At 33.2% G+C, this 24,929-nt stretch overlaps 9 protein-coding genes across 9 annotated transcripts; 5 read left to right on the forward strand and 4 right to left on the reverse strand.

Moving 5' to 3' along the window:
* Window positions 1-3,336: 3,336 nt before the first annotated feature.
* PHYBLDRAFT_142747 (hypothetical protein) lies at window positions 3,337-5,946 on the forward strand (the record flags this gene model as incomplete). The annotated part of the gene is made up of 12 exons (XM_018430861.1): window positions 3,337-3,447; window positions 3,623-3,656; window positions 3,843-3,879; window positions 3,975-4,156; window positions 4,278-4,337; window positions 4,564-4,670; window positions 4,795-4,869; window positions 4,989-5,099; window positions 5,239-5,409; window positions 5,529-5,538; window positions 5,607-5,758; window positions 5,818-5,946. The coding sequence occupies 12 exons, from the start codon at window positions 3,337-3,339 to the stop codon at window positions 5,944-5,946; spliced, it is 1,179 nt and encodes a 392-aa protein (XP_018293786.1).
* Window positions 5,947-7,105: 1,159 nt separating this feature from the next.
* On the reverse strand, window positions 7,106-7,519 carry PHYBLDRAFT_142748 (hypothetical protein; the record flags this gene model as incomplete). Its single annotated transcript, XM_018430862.1, has 2 exons — window positions 7,106-7,249; window positions 7,331-7,519. The coding sequence occupies 2 exons, from the start codon at window positions 7,517-7,519 to the stop codon at window positions 7,106-7,108; spliced, it is 333 nt and encodes a 110-aa protein (XP_018293787.1).
* A 3,538-nt stretch (window positions 7,520-11,057) lies between these two features.
* On the forward strand, window positions 11,058-11,938 carry PHYBLDRAFT_180392 (hypothetical protein; the record flags this gene model as incomplete). Its single annotated transcript, XM_018438307.1, has 1 exon — window positions 11,058-11,938. The coding sequence occupies exon 1, from the start codon at window positions 11,072-11,074 to the stop codon at window positions 11,936-11,938; it is 867 nt and encodes a 288-aa protein (XP_018293788.1). The 5' UTR covers window positions 11,058-11,071.
* A 1,422-nt stretch (window positions 11,939-13,360) lies between these two features.
* Window positions 13,361-14,365, forward strand: PHYBLDRAFT_165737 (hypothetical protein; the record flags this gene model as incomplete). The annotated part of the gene is made up of 7 exons (XM_018435295.1): window positions 13,361-13,375; window positions 13,520-13,585; window positions 13,617-13,644; window positions 13,676-13,842; window positions 13,934-13,970; window positions 14,002-14,112; window positions 14,283-14,365. The coding sequence occupies 7 exons, from the start codon at window positions 13,361-13,363 to the stop codon at window positions 14,363-14,365; spliced, it is 507 nt and encodes a 168-aa protein (XP_018293789.1).
* Window positions 14,366-14,809: 444 nt separating this feature from the next.
* PHYBLDRAFT_59286 (hypothetical protein) lies at window positions 14,810-16,213 on the forward strand (the record flags this gene model as incomplete). Its single annotated transcript, XM_018440467.1, has 1 exon — window positions 14,810-16,213. The coding sequence occupies one exon, from the start codon at window positions 14,810-14,812 to the stop codon at window positions 16,211-16,213; it is 1,404 nt and encodes a 467-aa protein (XP_018293790.1).
* Window positions 16,214-16,258: 45 nt separating this feature from the next.
* On the reverse strand, window positions 16,259-19,092 carry PHYBLDRAFT_123193 (hypothetical protein). The gene is made up of 9 exons (XM_018428913.1): window positions 18,923-19,092; window positions 18,654-18,760; window positions 18,250-18,536; window positions 17,872-17,981; window positions 17,406-17,797; window positions 17,036-17,320; window positions 16,798-16,941; window positions 16,537-16,720; window positions 16,259-16,434 (listed from the first exon to the last, which is right to left on the reverse strand). The coding sequence occupies exons 1-8, from the start codon at window positions 19,042-19,044 to the stop codon at window positions 16,632-16,634; spliced, it is 1,536 nt and encodes a 511-aa protein (XP_018293791.1). The 5' UTR covers window positions 19,045-19,092; the 3' UTR covers window positions 16,259-16,434; window positions 16,537-16,631.
* A 701-nt stretch (window positions 19,093-19,793) lies between these two features.
* Window positions 19,794-22,165, forward strand: PHYBLDRAFT_142752 (hypothetical protein; the record flags this gene model as incomplete). Its single annotated transcript, XM_018430863.1, has 9 exons — window positions 19,794-19,868; window positions 19,995-20,062; window positions 20,201-20,487; window positions 20,566-20,916; window positions 20,999-21,148; window positions 21,240-21,388; window positions 21,562-21,806; window positions 21,890-21,980; window positions 22,088-22,165. The coding sequence occupies 9 exons, from the start codon at window positions 19,794-19,796 to the stop codon at window positions 22,163-22,165; spliced, it is 1,494 nt and encodes a 497-aa protein (XP_018293792.1).
* Window positions 22,166-22,439: 274 nt separating this feature from the next.
* Window positions 22,440-23,770, reverse strand: PHYBLDRAFT_142753 (hypothetical protein; the record flags this gene model as incomplete). The annotated part of the gene is made up of 5 exons (XM_018430864.1): window positions 22,440-22,633; window positions 22,749-22,916; window positions 22,986-23,279; window positions 23,573-23,660; window positions 23,765-23,770. 5 exons carry the CDS (start codon window positions 23,768-23,770, stop codon window positions 22,440-22,442), a joined length of 750 nt encoding a protein of 249 aa, XP_018293793.1.
* A 219-nt stretch (window positions 23,771-23,989) lies between these two features.
* PHYBLDRAFT_142754 (hypothetical protein) lies at window positions 23,990-24,625 on the reverse strand (the record flags this gene model as incomplete). The annotated part of the gene is made up of 1 exon (XM_018430865.1): window positions 23,990-24,625. The coding sequence occupies one exon, from the start codon at window positions 24,623-24,625 to the stop codon at window positions 23,990-23,992; it is 636 nt and encodes a 211-aa protein (XP_018293794.1).
* Window positions 24,626-24,929: the final 304 nt, after the last annotated feature.

A 24,929-nucleotide genomic window follows, 5' to 3' on the forward strand; every position in this document is an offset into this window, starting at 1 on the left:
AACTTCTTCAACTTCAACCACCACAACAATAATCATCAATCTGGTATATATATAAGCCAATAATCATCAATCTAATATATATATAATCTAATTACAGTTAATCTCATATATATACAAGTAGATAACAATCAATTTTATATATGTATAAGTGGATAACAGTCAATCTGGTATATATATAAGTTGTTAACCACTAATCAGGTATATATATAAGCTGATGATAGTTGATCTGATATATATATAAGCTGTTGACTACCAATTGGGTATATATATAAGCTGATAACAGGTGATCCACACTATATATAAACATATGATACTCAATCTGATATATATATAAGCTGATGATAGCTGATCTGGTATATATATAAATTGTTGACCACCAATTAGCTATATATATATAAACTATTAACAGCCTATCTCATACGTATATAAGCTGATATTGGCCAATCTAGTATATATACAAGCTGTTGACTGCCAATTGGGTATATATATAAGTTGTTGACTACCAATTAGGTATATATATAAGCTGATAACAAGTGATCTGCACTATATATAAACATATGATATCCAATCTGATATATATATAAGTAGATAACAGTCAATCTCATACATATATAAGCTGAACACTGCTGATCTAGTATATATATAAATAGATGATATCTGATCTGATATATATATAAATCAATAACAGTCAATTTATATTATATATATATATTTATCACATCCAATTTACTACTTATATAAGTTAATAAAATATAATATATAATCAATATTAGCCAATAATATTTGATTTATTACTAATATTAGCCTATAACATCTTATCTATCTCTGATATTAGTCAATACCATTGAATCTATCACATTATATATATTCACACTTGTCAATATCCAAGTCATATCCAATCATCTTGTCAAATATAAGTTACATACTCTAATCATATTTAATGTTTAATTTTATATATATTCACAACTCTTTTATAATCTTTATATATATATTTATGTTTTATGGCAACGGAGAAATTTTGATTATATTAAAAAATGTAAATGTTGCTGCGTAGCTCAAGTGTTATCGCGTGTGTTTTGGTTCTGAGCACCCCTGTTCGACCCTACGCGGTAGCATTATTTTATTTCGATTTTTTTGTCTCGTTTTGTTGTTCCCGATCTGGGTTGGTCTTCCTTTTACTATAGTAAAGTCAAAAGGGCAAACCAACTGGGGATCAAGAAGTATATGTAAAATCAAAGATAGGATAAAAGATACTTTTTATGAATATGAATTGAATTGTCATATATAGTGTTCTAGACTAATACTGCGCATTATCTGCATTAGCTATTATATTATATTTAAATAAAAGGAAAGTCATTATACTTTAGTTAATGCTCAAGAAGATATTACTGCGCATAAAGAGGTATTCTGGTTAATTACTTTCAGATTTTACGGATTCATCAAAATAATGTCTGACAGTTTTTTTTTGTAATAAAACAACAGTATAATACTACTGCTATGAGTTTTCGTCTTTTAATAATTTGTTTATTAAATTGAAGAGGTGTAAAGAAAAAGTCTGTTTACATATTAAGGGAAGGTTTGTGATTGCTTGTTATAATAAGACTATTATAAAAGTTAAAATCTCAAGAAATGAAATATAAATAGAGATATTATAGTATAGCAAACAAAAAAATTAATATAAAATAAACTATTTAGCTGAAGTATAAAATCAACATTTAGTTTTTTCTTATTTTTTTTTATTATTATTATTTTTGTTTTTTTTATATTTTGGTTTTTATATTTTTTTCTTATTTTTTATTGTTATTTTTTTTTATTTTGTTTTTTATTTTATTTTTTATTATTTTGTTTTTATTATTTTTTTATTATTTTTATTTTTTTGTTTTTTATTTATTTATATTTTATTTTAATGCTTTTATTATATTTATAATAAATTAGCATTTCAAAAAAATTGTGAATAAACATATTAATTTTTTTTAGATAAATTCTATTTTTTTTTAATATATATATATATATATATATGATATTCGGCTAGGGCGGAAATATTTGATTTATTTTAATTTTTACCCACCTGCGCACTATACCAAATCCCGGCGGCCATCTAATCGTAGCTTGCTTCAAACTCCGAAAAAATTCTAAAGGCCGACAATGCGCCTCTAATGCCACTTTTCTGTTACTCTTCTTTATTAGCTATCGATAGAGCCAAGAAGCATATAAATACAATCAGTAGAAGTCGAGAAAAGTAGAATTATATCAATTTTATTTTTTGATAAAATATTGATTTCTCAAAAAAAAATAAAAAAAAATAATATTATAAATGCCGACTGAAACTGATATTTTTTATATTTTTATTTATTTTTTAATATCTTACTTGCCTTTTCACCAAGGCGATAGATTTTTTAAATAATGTGAATTAGAAGAAGTATGTGTGTTTATGTGTTTGTATGTAATTGTATTCTTTGTGTATGTTATATCAAAAAATAAAATTTGTGTATAAAAGAAATATTTATAGTTATTTGTGTATCACCTTGTACCAAAAAATGAGGTGTTTTTTTTTGGGTGAGCAAAATAAACAAACACTATTCGTATTTTTTATTAATTTGTTTTTTTCTTATGTATATATTTATATATTTAGAGCAATATCTTTTGACATGTACAGTTGGAATTACTATGACTACTCATTTACACACCTGCATCTATATACTACGGAGAACATGGCTAAACACATAATATTTATTACAAGCGCAAGCGTACACTAAAAGCGCAGACCTGGTTTGATGTCTGCATTCTAAAAATAAATCGTCTGCATTCGATCTTATATGATAGAGCTGCATTACTACTTTTCTTAGTTGTTTTTTAGGCTCTATGTGGTATATTGATATTTAATGATAATAATGATAGGGACAACAGAAAGATTATATTTTTTATAATATTATGATGGTTGAATAATTATAAAAACCATATTTAATAACAGAAAATACTAATCATATTCTTTGCAAACATATTTTTATGAAAAACATTTACCAGAGAAAGTCCAGTGTATCCAAGAAACAAAGAAGTCAAGAGCAGTGTAAGATTGTAAAAATATATGTCACTCTGAACATAAGACATCTCATCAGATAGTGGTTGGTGAAAGAAGCAGACATTTAGTTTATTCTTACATAATTTGCCAAAAACAGCAACATTTTGAGCCACGATAGTGGCATATGCATATGGTCTGTAAATACTGTAGAAAAGAAAAATCAATTGTTAAATATTTGCGGGATCATTGTCTTTGTTTTACTTTGATGTAGTTCAAGTAGGCATGCTCAAATTTTACATATACACATCAACATAATCATGTTACTACACGCGGCCACGGAGACAAAGGTGATGGTGGGTAATAAGAGTCGTGGTGCCAAGCGATCTGGCATGAGTGCCAATTTGCTGCGGTTACATGTTTTCTGGACAGTGATTTTGCTTTGATAATTTAACCATATTTATTTAAAAATAAAATAATAAAGATACAACGCAAAATACTCTAAATTCAATATGCTTTAAAATCTCACTAGAAAAAATATCTGTAGCAATCGATGTTTTTCTTTTAAAAATAATAATGATAAGTCATTACTTAAATTGTATTTAGCATATTCCTTCTCCCGTCTCAAAACCCGCATCCCGTACTCCTATTGAAGTAAATATAATAGCGACAAGCAAGGTGCTTCTAGAATAGCAAAACATATTATCCATCATCATAATAATAAAGTTGAATTTGAAGCTATTGAGATATATAAAAATAGTATACTGTATTTACCACCGACATTTCTTTTATTTGCTGTCTAATAATCATTTATATGTATATATAGCTGTGAATAAAACACAACCACAAAGAGAACCACAGTGGTAAGTACTGAAAGTAACCGGCTTTTATTTTATTTTATTTATTCTTTAAAGAAAGCATATTAAAACTAATAAATCACTATATTTCTTTCTTGCAGTAACTTCAGCCTCTTAATCGGATTCTGGGACAGCAACGGACATTCGGGTGAACTCACCTTTTCGGGACTCCATCTTAGTGTTGGCATTGAGGTCAGTGGTGATTATTCAGATACCATGTATGACTATGTCAATAATGAATACAACGTTTATGGTGTTAGAGTTAAGGGGTTTAACGGTGAAGGTCAGTGTTGAATACACAGACGAAAACTAAAAAAAAATAACAGTTAAGTTAGTTAGTTATTTTTTTTTGCTAAATCTCAAAATATATCCACCGACTGTTCCTGACATGTATAACAATTTAGTCCTCCAGCACATTGCCACTTTTACTGTCCTATTTGCTTCACACTATATTGTCTACGAAAGTCAAGTTATTTTGGTTGTATTTGTCAATCCCCTCTTGAAATTATATATGCAATATTTCCAACTACCAGAAAGTCTTTCTTGATGCCAAACAATGACGGGGGTTACCATAATCATATCCTACCAAGAAGCTGTATCTGTTCTTCCTTGACATTTTTTTCGAAGATTGGGGCGCAATCTGCTTGAATTTGTAAACTGAGGAACAGCTCTTATACTCTGATGTCTCAGCTGTTACACCTTATTTTTCTCAATCCAATACAGATACTTTGCTGGTTTTCTTCGTTCGTTCTGGTTTGGAGGTCAAGGTTTGTCAATTGAATAGGGAGCTCAATATAGTAAGTGTGATATATGATGAATATAACGGATCAATGTGGAATACGTTGATGGGCATGTGCGATTTATCCTTTTGTTTCCGGGACTCATTGATTGATATTAACACTGAGTACAAACTAATTACAGCCCTTGTTTGTTGACTTGGGGCAGATGTACATAGTGGTGGAAGTCCAATTGTTGCTTTACTTTTTCGTCCAGAAGGTAGCGTCAATGATAATTTTTGTGAGTACTTTATTCGCAATTGTATCTCTTTGAAGTGGCATTGAAAATAGGTTGGATACTTTAAAATAGTGTGCGAAACTATTATTGATATTATACAGAATTTCTCCTTTGGAACGGCGAAGAGGACGGCAGAAGAATTAGTAAAAAGTGGAGATCTTGCCAGTAGAAACAATGGCGCTGGCCAGCGCGTGCATATAATAGCATGTCAAGTAAAAGTATAAAAGGATTTTCGTACATAAAAGCTGACAAATAAAAGTTCTAGGGATTGCTTACCCCTTGTTGAAAGCTGGTTTGAATCCTCTGAAGATTTGAATCGACTTTGAGAATGTGCGTAAAAATCTTGTAAAGACTGCCATATTACATAAAGATCCCAATAATACCAAAATCAGCTTGAATAATTTCTGTCACCACTTTAAGCGTCTTTATCCTACTAGTATTCTCCTCTGTAACATTCACCTGCATGTTCATATTCGTGGCATAATTTGGAATCTCAGTCCAGTGTATGAGCTGTTAAAGAATGTAAGTACAAATAAAGAGAATGAATTCGAAGAGACATATATACGCGGTTTTGTTAATATTGTTTTCTGGTCCTCGAGTCATGTGCAATTATTTTTTCTACTAGCTAATATTATTGGCAGCTCCAGCCCCGTAATTTCCATCATTATAGCCACAATCACTACTCATCGCCCACTCATGTTGTAACCATTAAACTCAAGCTTTTTCGAGCCCACAAGTCCTAATCAAGGAGAATGAGTCTCCTTCTCCTTCTGTTTTTACTCCTCTTGTCAAGGAATTACCCGTAGCGGATGATACCGAGTATCTTCATCCACTTAAATACTACAAAGTCGCTTACCAATTTAAAAATCTCGTAATTTACCAGCATGTCTCCCTTTTTTACACTTTTTTGTTTACAATACAGTCGACAAGCTGAAGTTTGTCAATTCCCTAGTCAAAAATATCGTTATAAAAATGGTTCTGCTAGTGGTGAATATTTTTCAAGTCATAATTGTTGGCCCCAATTGCGACACCGAGCTCGCTTATGCTATTCAAATCTAATATATTTTTACACATTTATTCCTACTTCCAGCCACACACAATCTCTACTTAACTCGTATAGTTCATGATCAGCAATTACATTCAGTTATGAAGTGGTTATTGCACAGCTACTGATAGATTTCGTCAGACTGATACTGTCGATCTTTTTTCTTCAAGTATTCTTCAGATAAGTATCACGCCATTGCATCTGTGCATCACGTCTTATTAAAGGTTGACACAGCAGAATATACAGCAAGTTGAAAAGCCAGAGATGCTAGTGATCCCGTTCTAAAAGAAGCATCATGTTTAAAATAAATATAAAAATAAACTTTTGACTTTCGTTTTTCAAGTCAAAAAAGAAAATAACTTTTACTGCTTACATGTAGATTTTATACCGTTACATACCGGAAAAGTAAGAAGTAGACAAAAAGCACTACAAATCTAGAAAACAATTAATTTTCACAAAATGTGAAATTCCTCCGCTAAATTAGTAGGACACATTTGTGAATTGTATAGGGTTTTTTTGTTTTTGTGTTTTTTTTTGTGAATTGACGAAGCCTGAGAACTCACTGATAAAAATCCGAGTTAAAGCCACCGGGATTCCCGTGTTGGACACACTACTAATAATCCTAGTAATCAATTGGTGAACGCTTTACCCTTCTACCCTTGGCAGTATACGAGTCAATGATTCTGAGGAAGATGTTGAGCTAAAACTTGTGTATCAGTTTTCCATTCAATATAATTTTACGACAATACTCGACTATTGCTAAGAATAATGATATATATTGTTGCTTCTCCAACCAGGCTAGGCAATCCAGATGACACGTCTTTTTCCATGCTCGGGAACATTAGTCGCAGATTCTCAATCAGAAATTCTTATGCCTTGGATTGTACCGGCATAGTCCTTTTTGATCTCCTAAGCTAGTGTCATCCTGGTTGTCAAGGTATGCGAGTAGACACGGAGAGTGGCTCTAGCAATATGTTTTCCTTCATTATTATTTTTCTATAATAAACTATAATATTATTTCTATATGTTCTATATAATAAAATAATACTTACTTCAATTAAAAGGTCCATCCTTATTGAACGAATGTTCACCGATGCTCTCTCAGCAGAAGACACTCTCCCTTGACGGCACAGGCTGGTAAAGCACTTGTGAAACTTTTTTTTTCAAGCCGCTCTATTTATGGCCACCATTGCCAATACTACTCTCCGGGTTTGGGGACATATCAAAAGCGACATCCGTATTACATCTGGCTTTGCTGTTGCTGGTGTTGTTGTTTATCGTTATACCAGTTGGTAATGTTGATCTAGGATTTGGCTTCTACATGAGGTTGCGTATGTATACCTGGTAAAAATATACGAGATCATAAATCGATAAAACAGCATACACCTTTGCACTTACATAAACATCGTTATAAGTTTGTTGGCTAGGTCTGGTTTGCGTACGGACAATATGAGTAGCAGTGGCAAGTACGGTACTCATAAGAGCAACGAGGGAAAGGTCTAACCGAGATGCTGGCTGCACTAACGGTGTCAGGGCTGTTGGTGGTAAGAACGACAATAATGCTGTTCTTAGCTGTGAGTTATTCATTGAGAAAAACAATATGTCCTAGCACTGTCATCAGATTTCCACCCATGGCTGTCTTATTGTCTTACATAGTATAATCAATTTTCCAACAGCTGCTTGTTGCTAACCTCAATATGACGATGAGCAAGCGCACGTCTTTAAATGGTCGTTATTTACAAAACATATTAAAAGGTAAATCTGAAGTTAATATTAGCTTACAGTCGAATTGAATTGAATTGAATTGAATAAAAAACACATTATCTTAAAATTGCATACAAAAAAAATTAAAATATGGGAAAGAGAGAGAGAGAAAGAGAGAGACTGTAAGTGAGACTTTATGTGCAGTAAGGATAAAAACGAAAGCAAATCCGTTATATCAAACCTAAAATTATATATATATATGATATACAGGATGTCTTTAATACATAAATCACAATAAATACTTTTTGGAATCGACGGGATGCCAGCTGGTTTTGACATTGCTTTTGGACTCAATTCATCAAATCATTCCAGTCTTTTATTTCCTTCGCGCTTCTCTCTTCAATCTTTGAAGCCGTATAGCCCCTTTTAGGGGGTACCTTCTTTTTAGTTGATGCAGAAATACTCTTTTTTAATACACCAAAAACTGATCATATATTCTGTTGTCATGGACACACAGACATACACACGATTTCTCTCATTTAAATGTATATTCTTAAGCGTGTCACTTCCTATTAACTAAGGTTAGGAATACTTCACATCATTGTCATACTAAAAAAACCTATTCTGATTATTTATTTATATACTTTACGGTCAGAGACACTACAATAAAATAGGACCACCAGCTCCATGAAAAGACTTTATATTTCTTTATTTCTTTATTCTATTTAGCTAGAGATACAGCGATGTTCTACAAGCACCGTATTGCCCCACAATTTTTTATTTGATTTTTGTTTCTGATATACAAAATCAATTATTTTGTCTCTCAATATAACTAAATTCATTCTTTCTTAATTCTTTTCATAGGCAAAACAATTATACCATCTGCCACGCTTAACAACCCTGATTTTGTTTTATTTTTCTTCAATTAATACCTTATTTTTCCAGTGCAAGTATAAATTTGTGGGCACAAACAAAACTTTATGTATTCTTAGAGCACATAGTATTTAAATGTTTTTTTTTTGGGAAAGAAACCATTTCAAATATAACAAATTGTCCAAATGTTACTTGCAATAAAAGTAAATGCTGTAGACTATTAACAGCCAAGTAAGAATATGAAATGGAGAGGAATGAATAATAGCCTATTACCGGCCAACAATTTTTAAACAATTGTTTTATTTTGTTTTCTTGACAATAGAAAGTATATGTTTAGATAGCTACTTCTAAAGCCTAACAGGCACCAAACAGCACAGCACTCTGTCATAAATACTTTTCTTCAAATGTACAGATAGTACTTGCCTAATCTCCAGAAAAAAAACCCCCTTCTCGTCGTTAGATATACCAAGTACACATGCATCTCTTATGAACTCAGTAAAAGGGCCCCATTACATATTAAAAAGGCGCACTAAGTAAATAAACTGCTATAAAAGCATCTTTTAAATATTTTAGTAGAGAAATAAAAATATTCTCACATTATACCACTCTCTATCTTATGAGTCTTTTTTTCCACTTAAATCAATCAGTCGCTTAATAAGCCATTCCAAATTTCCCCCTTATTTAAATGTTTTTATTATGTTTCTCTCTCCATAATACATACTTTATAATCCAGAGTAGATTTTATTGTTGCTAACAAGAATATCAGGGTTGCATCACAGGAACTGAACACATAGGTAGTTTTTACACTTTAAGCTACTTTTGGGACAGCCAAACATTAACCAACAGAATGTTTTAAACTAAAACGCTAATACTAGAAGAATCTTTGATTTCTTAAAACTGAAAATAGACAAATATACAGCCAAGCTTCATTGGATCTTGCCCCAGCATATATTAAAAAAAATCACAAATAACTCTATTGTTTTTTTTTTAAAAAATTCTACAAAAAAATTGGCCAATTATCTTAGTTATTACTATGTTTTTATAGATAAATTTATAAAAGAAGATTGATAAAATATCTTTTTATTGCTTTCGTTTTTATATTCCTATTGAGAAGCAGCAGTTGTTTCTTCCAGCAAAGCAAGCAATCTCTCAATGCTTGGAGTATAAAGTCTATACCTGAACTGCTCACTTTTTTTGGCACTTTTCTTTCTCTGTAGGCGTATTCAATTTTCATAAACAAACTTTCAGTGATCTCATCAAGCTCGAGTAAAAGGTGTATCTGAAATAATAATAATAATAATAAAATAACAATAAACTGTGCAATTCTAAAACAAATCATGAAAGTACGGTAAATGCATGACTGATTCCAGCTTCGAAAAAAATCAAGCTTATAATATCTACCATCTGTTTCTTATATATAAAAATGTACGTACTTTTACGTTTTTTTAAAGGCTATCTGTGTTAATAAAGCCCTTGTAAAATACCCCACTTTAATAAATAAAGCAAGAGTTATTTAGCTAAAATATACTTATACATAAGTGTGTAATTTATATTGAATATTAATGTCTTTCTTGTATTTGTTAAGAATCATATTATTTGCATTATATTACATTGTGTATTTACTACTTGAGATTCTACCAACTTGTATCAAAACAATATACAGAATTTAAGGACTTCAATCATTTATTTATTATATTATATGCTATACATCATTGTACATTCCCTATCCTTTTTTCTTTGGTTTTTGTTTCAATTTTCCAAATTATCAGATGCATTTTATATTAAATAATATATATATATATATAAGATATTATATGTACGTATAAGAACAGGCGGGGGGGTTTTTTTTTAAAAAATTAACCCAAACCTTTAACTTGAAAACAGTACCAATAATTTATTTGTTCAAACGAATCAAGATGAGCTGCATCTTATATATATGTTAGTATGTGTGCCTGTGTGCCTGTGTGTCTGTGTGTATGTAAGTTTAATTATACGTATATGTATATATCCGCAGTGTTCCACAGCCTGTGGATGCTTTTGGGCAAAAAGAAGAATCAAGTAAAAGAAACCCAAAGACCTGGTTATTGAATATCATTTTGATATATTTATGTATATATTGTATACAGTATTTTGAACTAGGCGTGGATTATGTCTCAAATGGTTAATAAAACACATATAAATAAACATATAGACATATAGACATATAGACATATTTATATAAAGGGTTCCATTTTGTTAATATATCTGTCTACTTGTAGAATAACATATAGAATAATCTAAAATAAGAAATTTATACATGGAAGAGGTTCCACAGCTTAGCCTCAGGTAACGTATTACAACATGACGCTGATAATTTATACACATAAGACATAGTGCTATAGCATTTGACCAGAGATTCATTAAACATGTCCTACAGAGATTTTCCTCTTATCTTACTTTTCTTCTTTTACTTATTTTACTTTCTGCTGTTTATTATTCTTATTCTTATTCTTATTCTTACTCTTATTATTATTATTATTATTATTATTTTATTTCTAAGAATTCAGCTAAAATATCACAGTAATGAGTTCAGAATTCCAGACAGACAGAGACTTTGTAGCTGCCGGATCAACCTACTTTGGATTTGGAATAACCACCGCTTTCTTGAGCGCACTCGTAATAATCGGCGCTTCTGTCCAGCTCAGGAATCATGGTCACAGACACCTCTACATCCCCACCATTGCAGCCGGCGCTTGCTACTTCATCAATGGATGTCTCGCAGCAGCCGTCGGCCGAATAATTACTACCACAGTCAACGACGAAATTCCGTGGACCTTTCAAGATCTAACCACCCGAGAACTCTTACGTGATTTTTTCAGTGATGCTTTTGCACCGATTTCCTGGTTGATCGTATTTGAAACATACCGTCTGATCGTAAAGCCATTCAGCACAGATTCACCTGTATTAGCAAACGACAACAATAACAGTGCAAAAAAACGACCTCTCTGGAGTGTGATCAATACCTATTTTGGATACTTGTGGATTGTCATGCTACTCATCTGCGAAATTGTGGCCCTGGTGAGCTTGTCCCAGCTCCCTGCTGGATCTCCTGAAACACGCGTGTATCAGCAACTCGTCACATCAGCAAAACTGTTCCTGTTCACTTCTTTTGGTCTGTGGGTACTTCCAGTGCTTTCAATCATCCAGGCAAAGATTTCGTCACGCCACATCCGTCCGTTTATTTCATCGTTTCTCAGCTACCAATTCTTCTTATTTCTTGTCATCATTGGCCGCACTATCAAAATGCTCAGTCTGGCAACTTTTCAACAGACCTATCGAACAGTCGAGTTTGCATTTGTCGATATGTTTGGTCTACTTGGTCTCTCTTTTGTGATCATGTTTGGCCACACCTGGACAAAACCGCCGAGTCCGAATGTAAAATTGGTGTGATTGGGGCTTTAAATATATACACATATACTCTATAATTCAAGTTCTCCTCTCTCGCACATATCTCATAATCTTCTAATTTATTTGTCTTGATTTATTTACACACATACATCCTACGCACAACACCACATTGCACTCTACTGCACTCTACTGCACTCTACTGCACTCCACTGCATTCCACTGCACTACACCGCACTCCACTGCATTCCACTGCACTACACCGCACTCCACCGCACCGCACTAAAATATATTACATTTTCTCATATTTTGTACACATCATACTACACTACACTACACACATGCATGCACCCAAAAACAAAATAGTATAAAATCATTGGTATATTAACAGAACAATAGAAGCAAAATTGGCTCCCAATGAACCCAAGATTACGAGTATTGACGAAATGAAGTGATTGAAAAACAAGACGAGATCCCTTGTCGATCACAAAACCATCAATGATATATATATATATGTCATTTTCCTTCTTCTAATACTGCTACTACAGCTATTGTTATTATTTATGTAAATACCTATATATATATGAAGCACGAGAAAGAGGCAAGTACTCTTTTGGACAACACACCCGCAAGTACATGCGTGTATTCAAAGTATCAAGGTATCAAACTAACTAAAGATTTATATTCTTGGCAAATATAAATATATACATATATAGACATATATATATATATATATGTGTGTGTGTGTGTATATATATTTGGCTTGGTTTAATTAGCCTTGTACATTTTGTATGGTCGGGCGTCGTCTATAAATATATATAACAAGGAGATACAATACCAGAAATATTAAAAATAAAAGCAAATAGGCAAATTGCTGTGATCTAATAATATTATTATTAATATTGGTTTTATTCTTTACCCGAGATTTAGGCTTTGTTTCCTTTTCTTGTTTTTTATATATGTATATATCAATGTCATTCTTTGTAGTGTGTTGAAAACATATATAAAATAGCGTCCACTGTCACTCTCTTTGGAAGAAAGGTATAGAGAAAATTGATACGTTTAACTTTGTAAATTAATTGGTGAGTGGAGGTAATCAAGGAAGTGAATTTAGGTTTCCCAAATTTCAATGAGAGGAGGAAGAGAGAACGTTATTTTTCTTTGTGACCACAGACTGATGAGTTGTCGCACAATCTTATTCATCAAAGCGAATGAAATCTAAGAGAGCCACTTTAATAAAATAAAAAAAATGTCATCAAATTGACCCATAGAGATATGTATAGAATAATTAAAGATGACTCGGATATACCCACCATAATACTGTATTGACTGGTTACAAACAAGTTAAAGAGAGAGAGAGAGAGAGAGAAGTGTAAAGGTCTATAGATCTAATAACAATAAAGAGGTACACATAATATTCTAGAGACATCAAGTATCTGATGTGGATCTTCAACATCAATATAAATAATGCCGGAGACTAAAGTAAGATGATAAAATGATCCACACACTACATGGCATTAGTGTATTGATACACGTTCTTGGCTTGGATGATTATAGAGAGAAAATCTAGCTTAGCTTAGCCTAGTTTATTTTATTGTATTTATTGTATTTATTAGTCGAATATAGGGCATATCTGCTAAAACCTACATGAGGTGCTGTAATTTTGCTTTCAAGTCTCATATACGTATCAATGTATTAAAGACAATTTCTATTGTTTTTATAGACCATGAGTATTTGTTTTGATAACCCGTGTAATTTGACAAAACAAACAACCAATCATAGACAAAAATTATGTATGTATCTACTGGGAGGGTGTAGATAGTCCAACTTGCTTACAATCCTTTCACAATGACATACTCATTGTAACTTTGAAACATATCTTTGGAACTCTTAGTATGAAAGGCAGTATCTACGTTTATTTGGTTAACGGAAGCCCTAGAATTTCCAAAGTACCTAACGTTACATATCAAAAGGCATAAATCATTTAAAGACAAGAAGAGCATTTGAACATAATAACATTATATCTCTTTATGTATGTAGCCTTTGATAAATTCAATCATTCTTCTAATTTCCACAAGTAAATTATTTAATTATATTACTACTCCTAGACAATGTTAGCTTTCCCAGTTCCACCTTTTCTTTCCAAAATAATATAGGATATATGTTAAAGACTATGAAAGGATATAAACATGTATTTGCTGCACATATTTTTGGTCGAGGTAAACAGCTGCAAATGACAGCAAAATATTAACCATTTGAAGCACAAAGATAGACTGACAGCCTTGTTGTCGAGTTTCCTGGAGTAAAATATATAAATATTTCTAATGACTTGTAATTTTAGCCAAGTTCAATAATAAGCTGATAAATCTAATTTTCCCTTCTTTTTAAGAATATAGTCCATTGGATGCTGCATATTTACTGATAAGATTTGCAGAACATCTCGTTATGATTCCTTGGATGAGCACACATTAATTGAACCATAATTACTGCGCCTTATAGCCAATTTCTGGCTCAATTAATTAAAGCTATGTCAAACAAAAGCCTTCATTACTATGAACCCAAAAGCTCAATTGAAAAACAAACTCTAGTGTGTACAAAAATAAATAAGCATGTATAGATAGTTGATATCAAGCATCTCAATACGACGCAATATAAAAGGCGGCCCACAACTTTATAATTATATTTAAGCTGGTATAAGCCGTCTAATAATATCGAGTACATTTTGAATTGATGACATTTTCACTATTTGACTCCAAAGCCTTTAACTTTAATTTCAAGCCTCTACATATTGTATAAAACCACATTATCTTTCTCATTAAGGCCAATTCTCGTCTAGTCAAGGTAGCGAATAGATATAACTACTACATACCCATCTATCTATCTATCTACACAACTTTGAACTCTTTGTGCTTATAAATGCCTCTACAGAGAGTACAGTTCATTCTATGTATTATAATATTAACACTTTTACCCAAGTGCTATGCTCCACCAGTTTCACAAGATAATAATATATACACCAGTAAATTAGCAGTGGTTTCTATCCTCCGAACTATCTTGCTCGGTTATATGACACATATTGCAACTATCAGGCACGTAGCAGGAATTACTATTGCCACTACACCTACCAGACTATTTTTTGCACTTGCATATCCTTCCTCTGGAATTGGCACAGCAGTAGGGTCCATTCATAGTGCATTTTATGGAGATGAGATACTCGGAATTACTCAATATATGTCTATCTTGAAAGAGTACGAAAAAGAAGACAACGTGAGCGACGCAAACAAAAAAGAATCCCATCATCAAGACCAAGTCAAGACAATTTCGCAAGATTCGTTAATTTTAACCAAAGTGTATACGCTAGACAGCGAAGAAGAAAAATACGACGCTACCAAAAAGACGTTATCCGAAAAACGCCGTATAAAAGTTGTCCGGCTAAGAGATAGACTAGTCAAGGATGCAAAGACAGAAGATATTGATATTGATATTAAAAAAGGCAATAATGCACCCTACCTGGCAGCGTTCTTACACGTAATGGGCCCTGAAAAAGCAAGAAAAATAAAACACTGCATCTTGAATGACTCTATAACCATCGGATTTAATGATACAAACAGGCCTGGGAATAATGGTTACGATTGTGACACCGAGGAAATAACTATTACTGGCCCAGGACTAGGTTGTGATAAACAAAGAAGAGTATACCCAAGTGACATTCGTTACATGACAACCAATATGATAGATCAACTTGAAGGAGCCTACAATGTTGATGACACCTCATATATTGAAATATTTGTTACTATCGGCCAGCTATTCTTTACCACAGTTGAATGCATGGACATAGACGGAGACAGATGGGCCAAGGTGATTATTATCATATACACAACAATGTCGGTTCTTCAGTCAGTTTCGCTCCTTGCCTTACACAAGCAAACAATGGCCTTTAGTATCAAAGTGGATGAGGTTGAAGAAAAATCATGTGCAGAAGACAGCAAAATTTCAACTGAGACAGACCATAGGCTCCCAAGTGAAACTGAGGACTTTAGGAATCATGGGGCAGAAATTGTTGTGGGTTTATCTAATATTCTAGGGATTATAATATTTCTACTTATCGGAATATGGGCAGATTATAGTATTCACAGCACAACAGAATGGCTTGTAATCTCCTGGATTCTAAGTCCTGTTATATTATCCATTGCAGTTAAACTTGTAGAGATATTATTTCATTGCACGTTTGATGGTAGTAATTCTTTAGTATATGCTATATCGTCTATTCCAATTGTATGTTTAATCGCTGCTACTATTATTGGATATTTGCCAAAGTAAAATCATATCTTCCCTTGTATTTTTATTTTTCATTCATATACACCTTTTTGTAAAAAGAAGTATACCCGGTTTTTTTTTATAATAAATAACCACTATTGAGAGAGAGAATAAATAGGCGACTGTGCTTTCATGTGTAGTAAATCGGTGGAGAATGTTTGTTGTAATATAACAGTACATATTATATAGTTATTAAATCAATTATATACTGGAGTATTTTCATGCTACAAAATAAAAGTAGTGATCGTAATATATGTATTAAATGTTTAAGCTGTATTATAAACAACGGATCTTCCTATCTGTGTTTTCTATCTGCAACTACCTACCTATATGTATACATATTATTGAGATTCGTACATGAAGCATAGGTAATATTCAGCTATAATGCTTATATACAGAGACTAACCGAGTCAAGCTTGTCCTAACTCTCATCTGAAGAATCATAAATATCTGTCCACCCATAGCTCCGTTCAATTGCTGCTTCCCACATCGCATAACGTTTTTCCCGTTCTATACATACACGATTCAAAAGGAGAATATATTAACAATATGTTAAAGTTAGAAGCAGAATAAAATGGTCATCTTACCATCTGTCTTCCATTTTGGCTGGAAGGTATCTTTTGTATCCACGGTCAGTTTCTGTATAGCATCTGTATCCTTCCAAACACCAATTGCTAATCCTGCAGCATATGCAGCTCCGAGTGCCGTAGTTTCATTCATAGCAGGTCTCTCTATAAACACATACACACACACATGCACACAATTGTATAAATATAATTAGATATATATACAATTGATTGTTTATTTAATATTCAAAAACCTTACCTACTGTGATACCCAACACATCTGCTTGTATTTGCATACACACATCAGAATTTGACATTCCTCCATCTGCCTTGAGCACTTTGAGTGGCAGGTTCCCATCGTTTTTCATTGCGTCAAGAATAGCACGAGTCGAAAAGCATGCAGCTTCTAGTACCGCGCGACTCAAGTGGTATTTGTTGGTGTACTGTGTCAGACCCACCAACACTCCACGAGCATCGTCTCGCCAATAAGGAGCAAAAAGTCCTGAGAATGCTGGGATAAACTGTACTCCTCCAGTGTCTTCAACTGATTTCCAATAGGGAGAAAAAGGTTAAGTGATCATGTTAATTTATTCGGTATACATATATATATATATATAAGTATGGGTTACCTTTGGAGGCTAGAACATTAATATCACTAGATTCTTCGATTATACCCATATTATCTTTTAACCATCTGACAGCACCACCAGCTACGCTCACGGACCCTTCAAGAGCATAGACCGGAGACTTGTCAGGGCCGAACTGATATGCGACTGTGGACAAAAGGCCATGGGTAGAAAAGACAGGTTTATGACCGACATTGAAAAGTAAGAATGCACCAGTACCGTATGTGTTCTTGACCTCTCCGACAGAGAAGCATTTCTGGCCGACCAAGGCTGCCTGCTGGTCTCCTAAACACCCACTGATTGGTAGTCCTTCGAGTGGACCCCATTTTACTTTTCCATAGACTTCTGAAGAAGACACAATTCTTGGCAAGATTGATGCTGGTATATCAAAGAAACTAGAGCCAGTTACACAATCAACCAGTCAATTAATGAATAAGAAAATAGATAACGATACTATATATATACTTACTCTAGTAATTGAGGGTCCCACTGTCTAGTTTCGATATTCATTAGCATTGTCCGACTTGCATTAGTCACATCGGTCACATGCACACCGCTCTGTACACCTCCTGTCAAATTCTGAAACAAAAGAAGAAAGTAAAATAGATTAGTGCACACATAGATAAGCATATTAGCTGACTAATATCATGATAATCACACCCACACCCACCCACACACACATATATATAGGTGTATATATTCTTGTGGTTTCAAACAAGCAAACAAGCTAAAAGACAAACCTACAATAAAGGCTTATTGTACTGTTTCTGTTGTTGTTTTTGTTTAATAACCAACCAGCCAACCAAGCAAGCAAGCGACTAACGAACAGATTTATTTACTCACTCACCCACACAAGCCAGCTGTCGACTGTGCCAAACATGGCCTTTTCCTTATCAAATGCCGTCTTGACCTTTTCTACATTGTCCATCAGCCATCGTATCTTTAGTGCCGAGAAGTAATTGTGAAGAGGGAGACCACAAAGTCTTTGGATGATTTCGGCGTCTGGTTTCTTTGCAAATCGTTTGACGAGTTTGTTGGTCCGAGTGTCTCCCCAGACGATTGCGTTATGAAGAGGCTCTCCTGTACGATTGTCCCACACAAGGGTAGTTTCTCTTTGATTTGCGATACCAATAGCTGTTTTTTTTTGTATAGAAATATAAATATAAATATAAATATAAATATAAACAAACAAACAAAATAATAATAATAATAATATTAATTTATTTTTTTGAGATTATTCTCTCATTTCACCTTTGACATCTCGGGGATCATTTCCCATCCATTCAAACTTGCGCATTGCTTCATCGGCACATTTTATAGCAGAGTCGAGAAGATCATAGGGATCGTGTTCAATCCAACTAATTAGATTATATCAAAGTTATAGTTATTTATTCATTGTAAGAGCTTTGGGAAGGGAGAGAAGGAGAATAAAGAGGAGATATAGACATCTATAAAGAAGGGCGAGGACGATAGTAGAGTAGGGTAGGGGGGGGGGGTGTTTCTTTTATTTCTTTCTTTACCCTGGTTTCTGGCATGATTGTTCGAATTCGACTTGGTGCGACGTGACAAGTTTCCCTTGCTGGTCAAAGATCAAAAATCGTGTACTGGTTGTGCCTTGATCGATTGCACCAATATATTGCATTATTTACAGATATATGAAAAAATAAAAATAAAAATAAAGGAAGAAAAGGAGACAGAAAGAAAGAAGGGGAGAAAAGGCGGGAATAATATGCAACAGAAATAATAATAATAATATATATATTGACTAATTATGATTATTATTATTATTTTATTAGATATATATATATATATAAATAAAAATAATTTATAATAGTAATAATAGTAATAAATCAATGGCAATAATATATATTATATAAATTATAAATTATAATATTCAAGCAGAGCCAAGAATTAGGAGCATGTAGGGCTAGAATGATCAAGCCTAACGTCACATTAGGTCATCAAAAATCCCAGAAATTAATAAAACGTCAAATTCAAACAAGTTTGGATTATATATATATATATGTTTATGATAAAGCACATCATATCACAGTACAGTACAGAATAATACATAATAGTACATATTAGGACACAATAATAAATATCAAAACAGAACAATACAGCAAAATCACGTCCAAAGTTCATCACCCAAAAAAAAAAAAATTGGACCCCACATTAATTCTCGCATGAATTTTTGTGACTTGCCTTTTCCTCGACAAAAAAAATAAATAAATGTAAATTACCAAAAAAAGAAAGAAAAATAATCTTATAGTAATTGCAATTTTTTTATATATATATATCTATATATATTTTTTTTTCTATTAGTTTGAGTGATATTGAATACCCTCAATTTTTTTTAAGAAAAAAAACTTATCAATCGTAATTCTATAAATGATCACACCTACCTTTAAAGTCGAACAGGATGACAATTCAATCACCATTATCATCAATACACCATATGTTAGAGTGAGTTGAGATCATTATTAAAACAACGTGCATGTACAATTGTACATGTGTATTTGTTAATAAATAAACGCACAGACATTTACACATGTCCTTTACACGATCAAGACATGAATTAAATATTTTTAGGCACAAGATGTAGATCTCCATGTCTCGGGCACAGAATTTCGCTTCTTTTTGCGCCCATATTTTTTGAGGTACAACAACAACATACACAATTCTTGAATAAAATAAAGTAAAAATAAGATACGATACGATACGATAAATTAATTGTTTATTTATCCAATCAATTGTATACATGTATACTTTATATATGTAAAAATATAATTACATAGATTATATCTTCCAGCAAATGTAGTCGAAGATGATGATTCAAAGGCAGTCTATGACCCTTCTTTGGGTCAATTTACTGTCAAGGTCTCCAAAGAAAACAAAGGAGAACACTTTCCTGACCTTGACCTCCTCACCAAGCTGCTGGCCAGACGTGGCGAGGCTGCCGATGTCAGTGTAGATCAAGCACAGCCAAAGAAACCATTGATTGAAGTCATTGGAAGCCAAGACAATAAAGAAGATGTATCGATGGAAGAAAGCACTGACCAAATAGAAAATGAATTTCAAAAAGGTAAAATTCATCAAATATATATATATATATATATAGATATGTTTAATTTATTGATTTGGTTTGATTTGATTTATTTAGCTGCTGATTTCAACTGGGAATTACCACAGGAATTACCAGCAGATGATTTGATGATCCACAGTGTTTATGGCTTCAACAACCAGTACAGTGGATATTTTACTCATGTCCAAGAAACAATGAATGAAATCATTGACATCAGAGAGCCCGAAAAGTCAACTATTGAATCACGTCGTCAGGATCGATTGGAACAAGAAGAATTGAAATTTGACGAGGACTACTATGCTATGGATTTCGTAAACGATGAAGAAATCCAAAATGCCATCAAGTATAAGACAATCTGGTCAAAAGAGCTCAAGAGAATCCAGAAACAGGCCAAAGAAGAAGAACAACAAAAGAAGCAGAACGAAAAAAGTAATCACATACACACACATATTATATATATGTATATTAATCATTGTCTTTTTTTTTTAATATATTTTATACAAAAAATCAGAGTCTTTGATTCAGGAAATCACCCCTGATTTAACTCAGTCCAATGTAGATATTGATATGAATGGTCTGTCAATTGGCGATCAGAATGAGTCGTTGATCAAATTCACACCAAAGGAAGAAGCCCTGATGCGTAGTCTACCAAACAAAGAATGTAAGCAATAAATTAAGTAATGATTTAGTTCATACAATTGCTAATAATCAATGCTATTTATGTGTGTATGTGTATGCTGGTGTATATTCAGATTTATTATCAAACGAGAAAGTAACCTATCTTGGCTTGGTCGACCTTTTATTTGCTTACAGCTACAACCACCGCGTGTCCGAAGGCGACAACACTGTCGAGTCTGTGTGGTGTGTTGGAAAGCTTAGTCCTACTATATCCTGCTTAGAGGTAATGTTTGTATATATATATATCTTTTGTGTGGGTGCGGGTGAAATGGCTTGTACTCGAAAGCTGTGTATTAAAAGAATAAGATATAAAACCATTACATGCACATTCACCTTTATCTGTACCTTATTACTGACAAGTACATATCCCCATGTATATATATATATTGTTTTTAGCAATTTACTACCTTGAAAGACACAATTATCGCATGCTGTAGACGTGTTCTGTCTTACCCTCTTTACCGCAATCTGGCTCTGTGCGAAAAGGTTTTGCAAGATGTCTACGTTCTCTTCCGTCTTGGAAAGCGGGCTATTCTCAAGGCTCTTTTGGATATGAAGGATTTGTTTGATCACCACGATGTTTACTATGTGTACAGCAAGATATGGCTGGATGATTATTGCGTGTGGATCCAACACGCAAGGTAAATATTTATCTGTATAATAAATAATTCTGCACACATCTTTGATTAATATTTGTTTTTCTTTCTTTATTGTGGTGTTGTAGTGACCATGTCATTCGTACATTGGCCCATGAGCTTCATCATTTTAAGGTCCCTAAAGAAGAGCTTGGCTGGGATCTGAGCGAACTTGAAGAGGTATAATGAACAGATCAAACAAATGCTTTATGTTTTTATTTTTATTTTTATGAGTATTATGAGTATTATATGTGTATTGGATTGTATAATAACATGTCTATCCATAGATTGCAAAACAAATGAATGATCTAGAGGCAGAACAAGGAATGAATGGTGTAGAAGAGCAAGGAATGGATAGTCTATAGTGAGCAAGTATGCAATATAATATAATTTAATATAAAAATAATAGAGAAAGAAAATTTATATATAATATATATGAGTGAGTGAGTGAGTATGGATTGATAGGTGGGTAGATGGGTAGATGGGTGGGTGTTGTATTGTATTGTATTGTGTAGTAATGTATGAACAAGATAGTATAAGATATGTGTATATGTATATATGTAAGAGTAAGGAATAGCACTTTTTTTTTGTTCTTCTTTCATTTCCTTTCTTCTTTCTTCTCTCTTCTTTGCTGGTTTCTTAGAGAGGTTTTTGACCTAAGAAGCAATGCCATGAAATCCGGGACTTGGATGTCTCGCACTCATCCATAGCCTTTGACAAGGTTTCAGCAAATACTGATGCTGGGAGTTGGTTGTATTCACATATCCAAGGTGCAAATACTCGGAATCGTCTTTCACTGAGATCTTTAAAGAGGTATCCAGATTCTCTCATTGCTGTTTGGGATATTTATTTATTTATTATTTTTTAAATAAAACAAATAAGCATAAGAATTAATGATTTGTGATATAGAAAAATAATAATACTTGCTTGGTATAGACGCCCATTCACCTAATGGCAATTCGACAATTGTTGAATTGATGTTCGTGTAGCCAGTATCTTTGAGCATATCCTCGAGTTCTTCCAAGATGCCTGGTCTGGCCTGGATATTTTCAAGAAACATATTACCATATTTGTTCAGGATGACAAAACTAGGTCCTGGCTTGCTTACTCGAATATCTTACAAGAAGCCAACCAATAAGATTTAATAATTAAATATATAACTAATAATAGAGAAAAAAAATTTACCTTGTTCGATTATCTCAATCCAACCACCTGGCTTTAATATTCGCAAGACCTGTTTGAGAATATTGTGCCACTTGTGTATCGGGGAATTGACAATCCAGACATCTCGCATCATCACATAGTCCACAGCATTATCAGGATAACCTTCGAGACCTGTGTGGCCCTCACAAATGGTAATATCCTGGAATGTAAGGTTCGTACGGGTTTCGGCAATGTTTTGGAGAGGGGCAGTTTTGAAGTCGATACCGATAACTTTAGCATCTGGGAATTCTTCGGCCAGCTCAAGACACCAGATTCCTTATTATATACATATATATATATAATAATATCAAAGAAATTAAAATTAAAAAATTAAAATTAAAATTAAAATTTGGAGAGAGAGAGAGGGGGGTTGTTACACGGCCTGTCAAAGAGGTCTGTGTTTCATTTAACAAGTTTATTCTTTCATATTCTTCCCTTTTATATATATATATCTTATCTTATTGTATTATTATTATTACTATTATTTTCTCTTGCCACTTTATGGCTATCATTTACTGCTTATCGTATTGTATTGAATAAGAATTTGTATCTGTCTTTGACTTTCTTACCTGTGCCACAGCACCAGTGAATGATGAGAGAAGGTGATTTTAGGGGTACATTGTAGTTTCGACCCCACACATGCTTCAGAAGATAATGCTAAATCGTTCACCAAAAAGGTTAGAATTAGGGTTAGCAGAGGAATAGATAAAGAGATAAAGAAAGACGATAGATATCTGTGTTTAGATTATGATTATGATTACTGTCATTTTTTTTTTTTTAAAAAAAGAACGGATTTTAATTTTAATTTTAATTTTAATTTTAATTTTAATTTTAATTTTAATAAAATAGTATAATATAAATAATGGCTTGCCTGTCTTTGCTGTCTAGAATGAATAGATGAATAGATGTATGAAATAGATAAGTATTTGTATCATAAAGCTATATAATGCCATGCTATTTGCTTGTGTTTGATATACTGTTATTCTTTACCTGTCTCGTTCTTTGCGCATTGCCTTTTCATGATCGTCAGAAAGAAACAAGTCGACAAGAATACGCTCGCTAGGGAATTTGGGAATTTCAGAACCTGCTGCTCCTCCTGGTGCTCCTCTTGCTAATATTGCCTTTGTTTGTCTTGTTGGTCTTGATTCCTTATCTTGGGTGTCAGGATAGATAAGACTGGATGGGTTGGGCTCGTCTGTTGCCCATCGGTCTGAGTCAGACACAAAGATATCCGGTACGATGTCGTACTTGTTTCTTTCGGGTGACCATTCTGAGAGTGTGCGAGGAAGAGACGAGGTTTGGGTGTTTTGGCACTCGCTGTCGATTGACGTGAGACCAATGGCGGTGTAGATAGCCGCGGCTACTATTGAACTGCCCTGAGATATCTGGGTGTCGTCGTTTGGGTAGTCGGTGCTGTTCTTCAGTCTGGGTGCCTCAATGCTGTGCCGACGATTGAATGACGAAGCGTTTTTGATTCGTTGGATCACAGGTTGTGAATGAGTCTCATTCTGTGAGTGGTGATCGCGTCTAGAGGTCTGGGAGGTACGAGCGGAGAATCGACTGGCGCGCCTGGCGTCAGACAGAGTACACTTGTCTTTCCTTTTACTTAAAGTAGAACCCATAATAAGATTGAATTGGAGAAAATGATATATAATATATAATATATAATATATTATGTTAATATTAATACTATTTTTGGTATTGTTTGTTAACAAGTAATATAGGTATTCAAGGTTAAAGAGGTTGGTTGCATACTATGTACAAAATAGGAAAATTTAGAAGAAAAAGAAAAAGAACAATAAGGTTGAGAAGGAAAGAAGAAGGAAAGGAAAGGAAAGAAATGGGAAAGAAGAAGAAAAGAGAAATGAAAAAAAAAGAAAGGGAAAGCGGAATGGAAAACACAAAAAAGGGAAAAAAAATGAGTGG

This window comes from Phycomyces blakesleeanus (genome assembly GCF_001638985.1).
Source record: "Phycomyces blakesleeanus NRRL 1555(-) unplaced genomic scaffold PHYBLscaffold_6, whole genome shotgun sequence".
In the NCBI taxonomy this organism is placed as follows: Eukaryota; Fungi; Mucoromycota; class Mucoromycetes; order Mucorales; family Phycomycetaceae; genus Phycomyces; species Phycomyces blakesleeanus.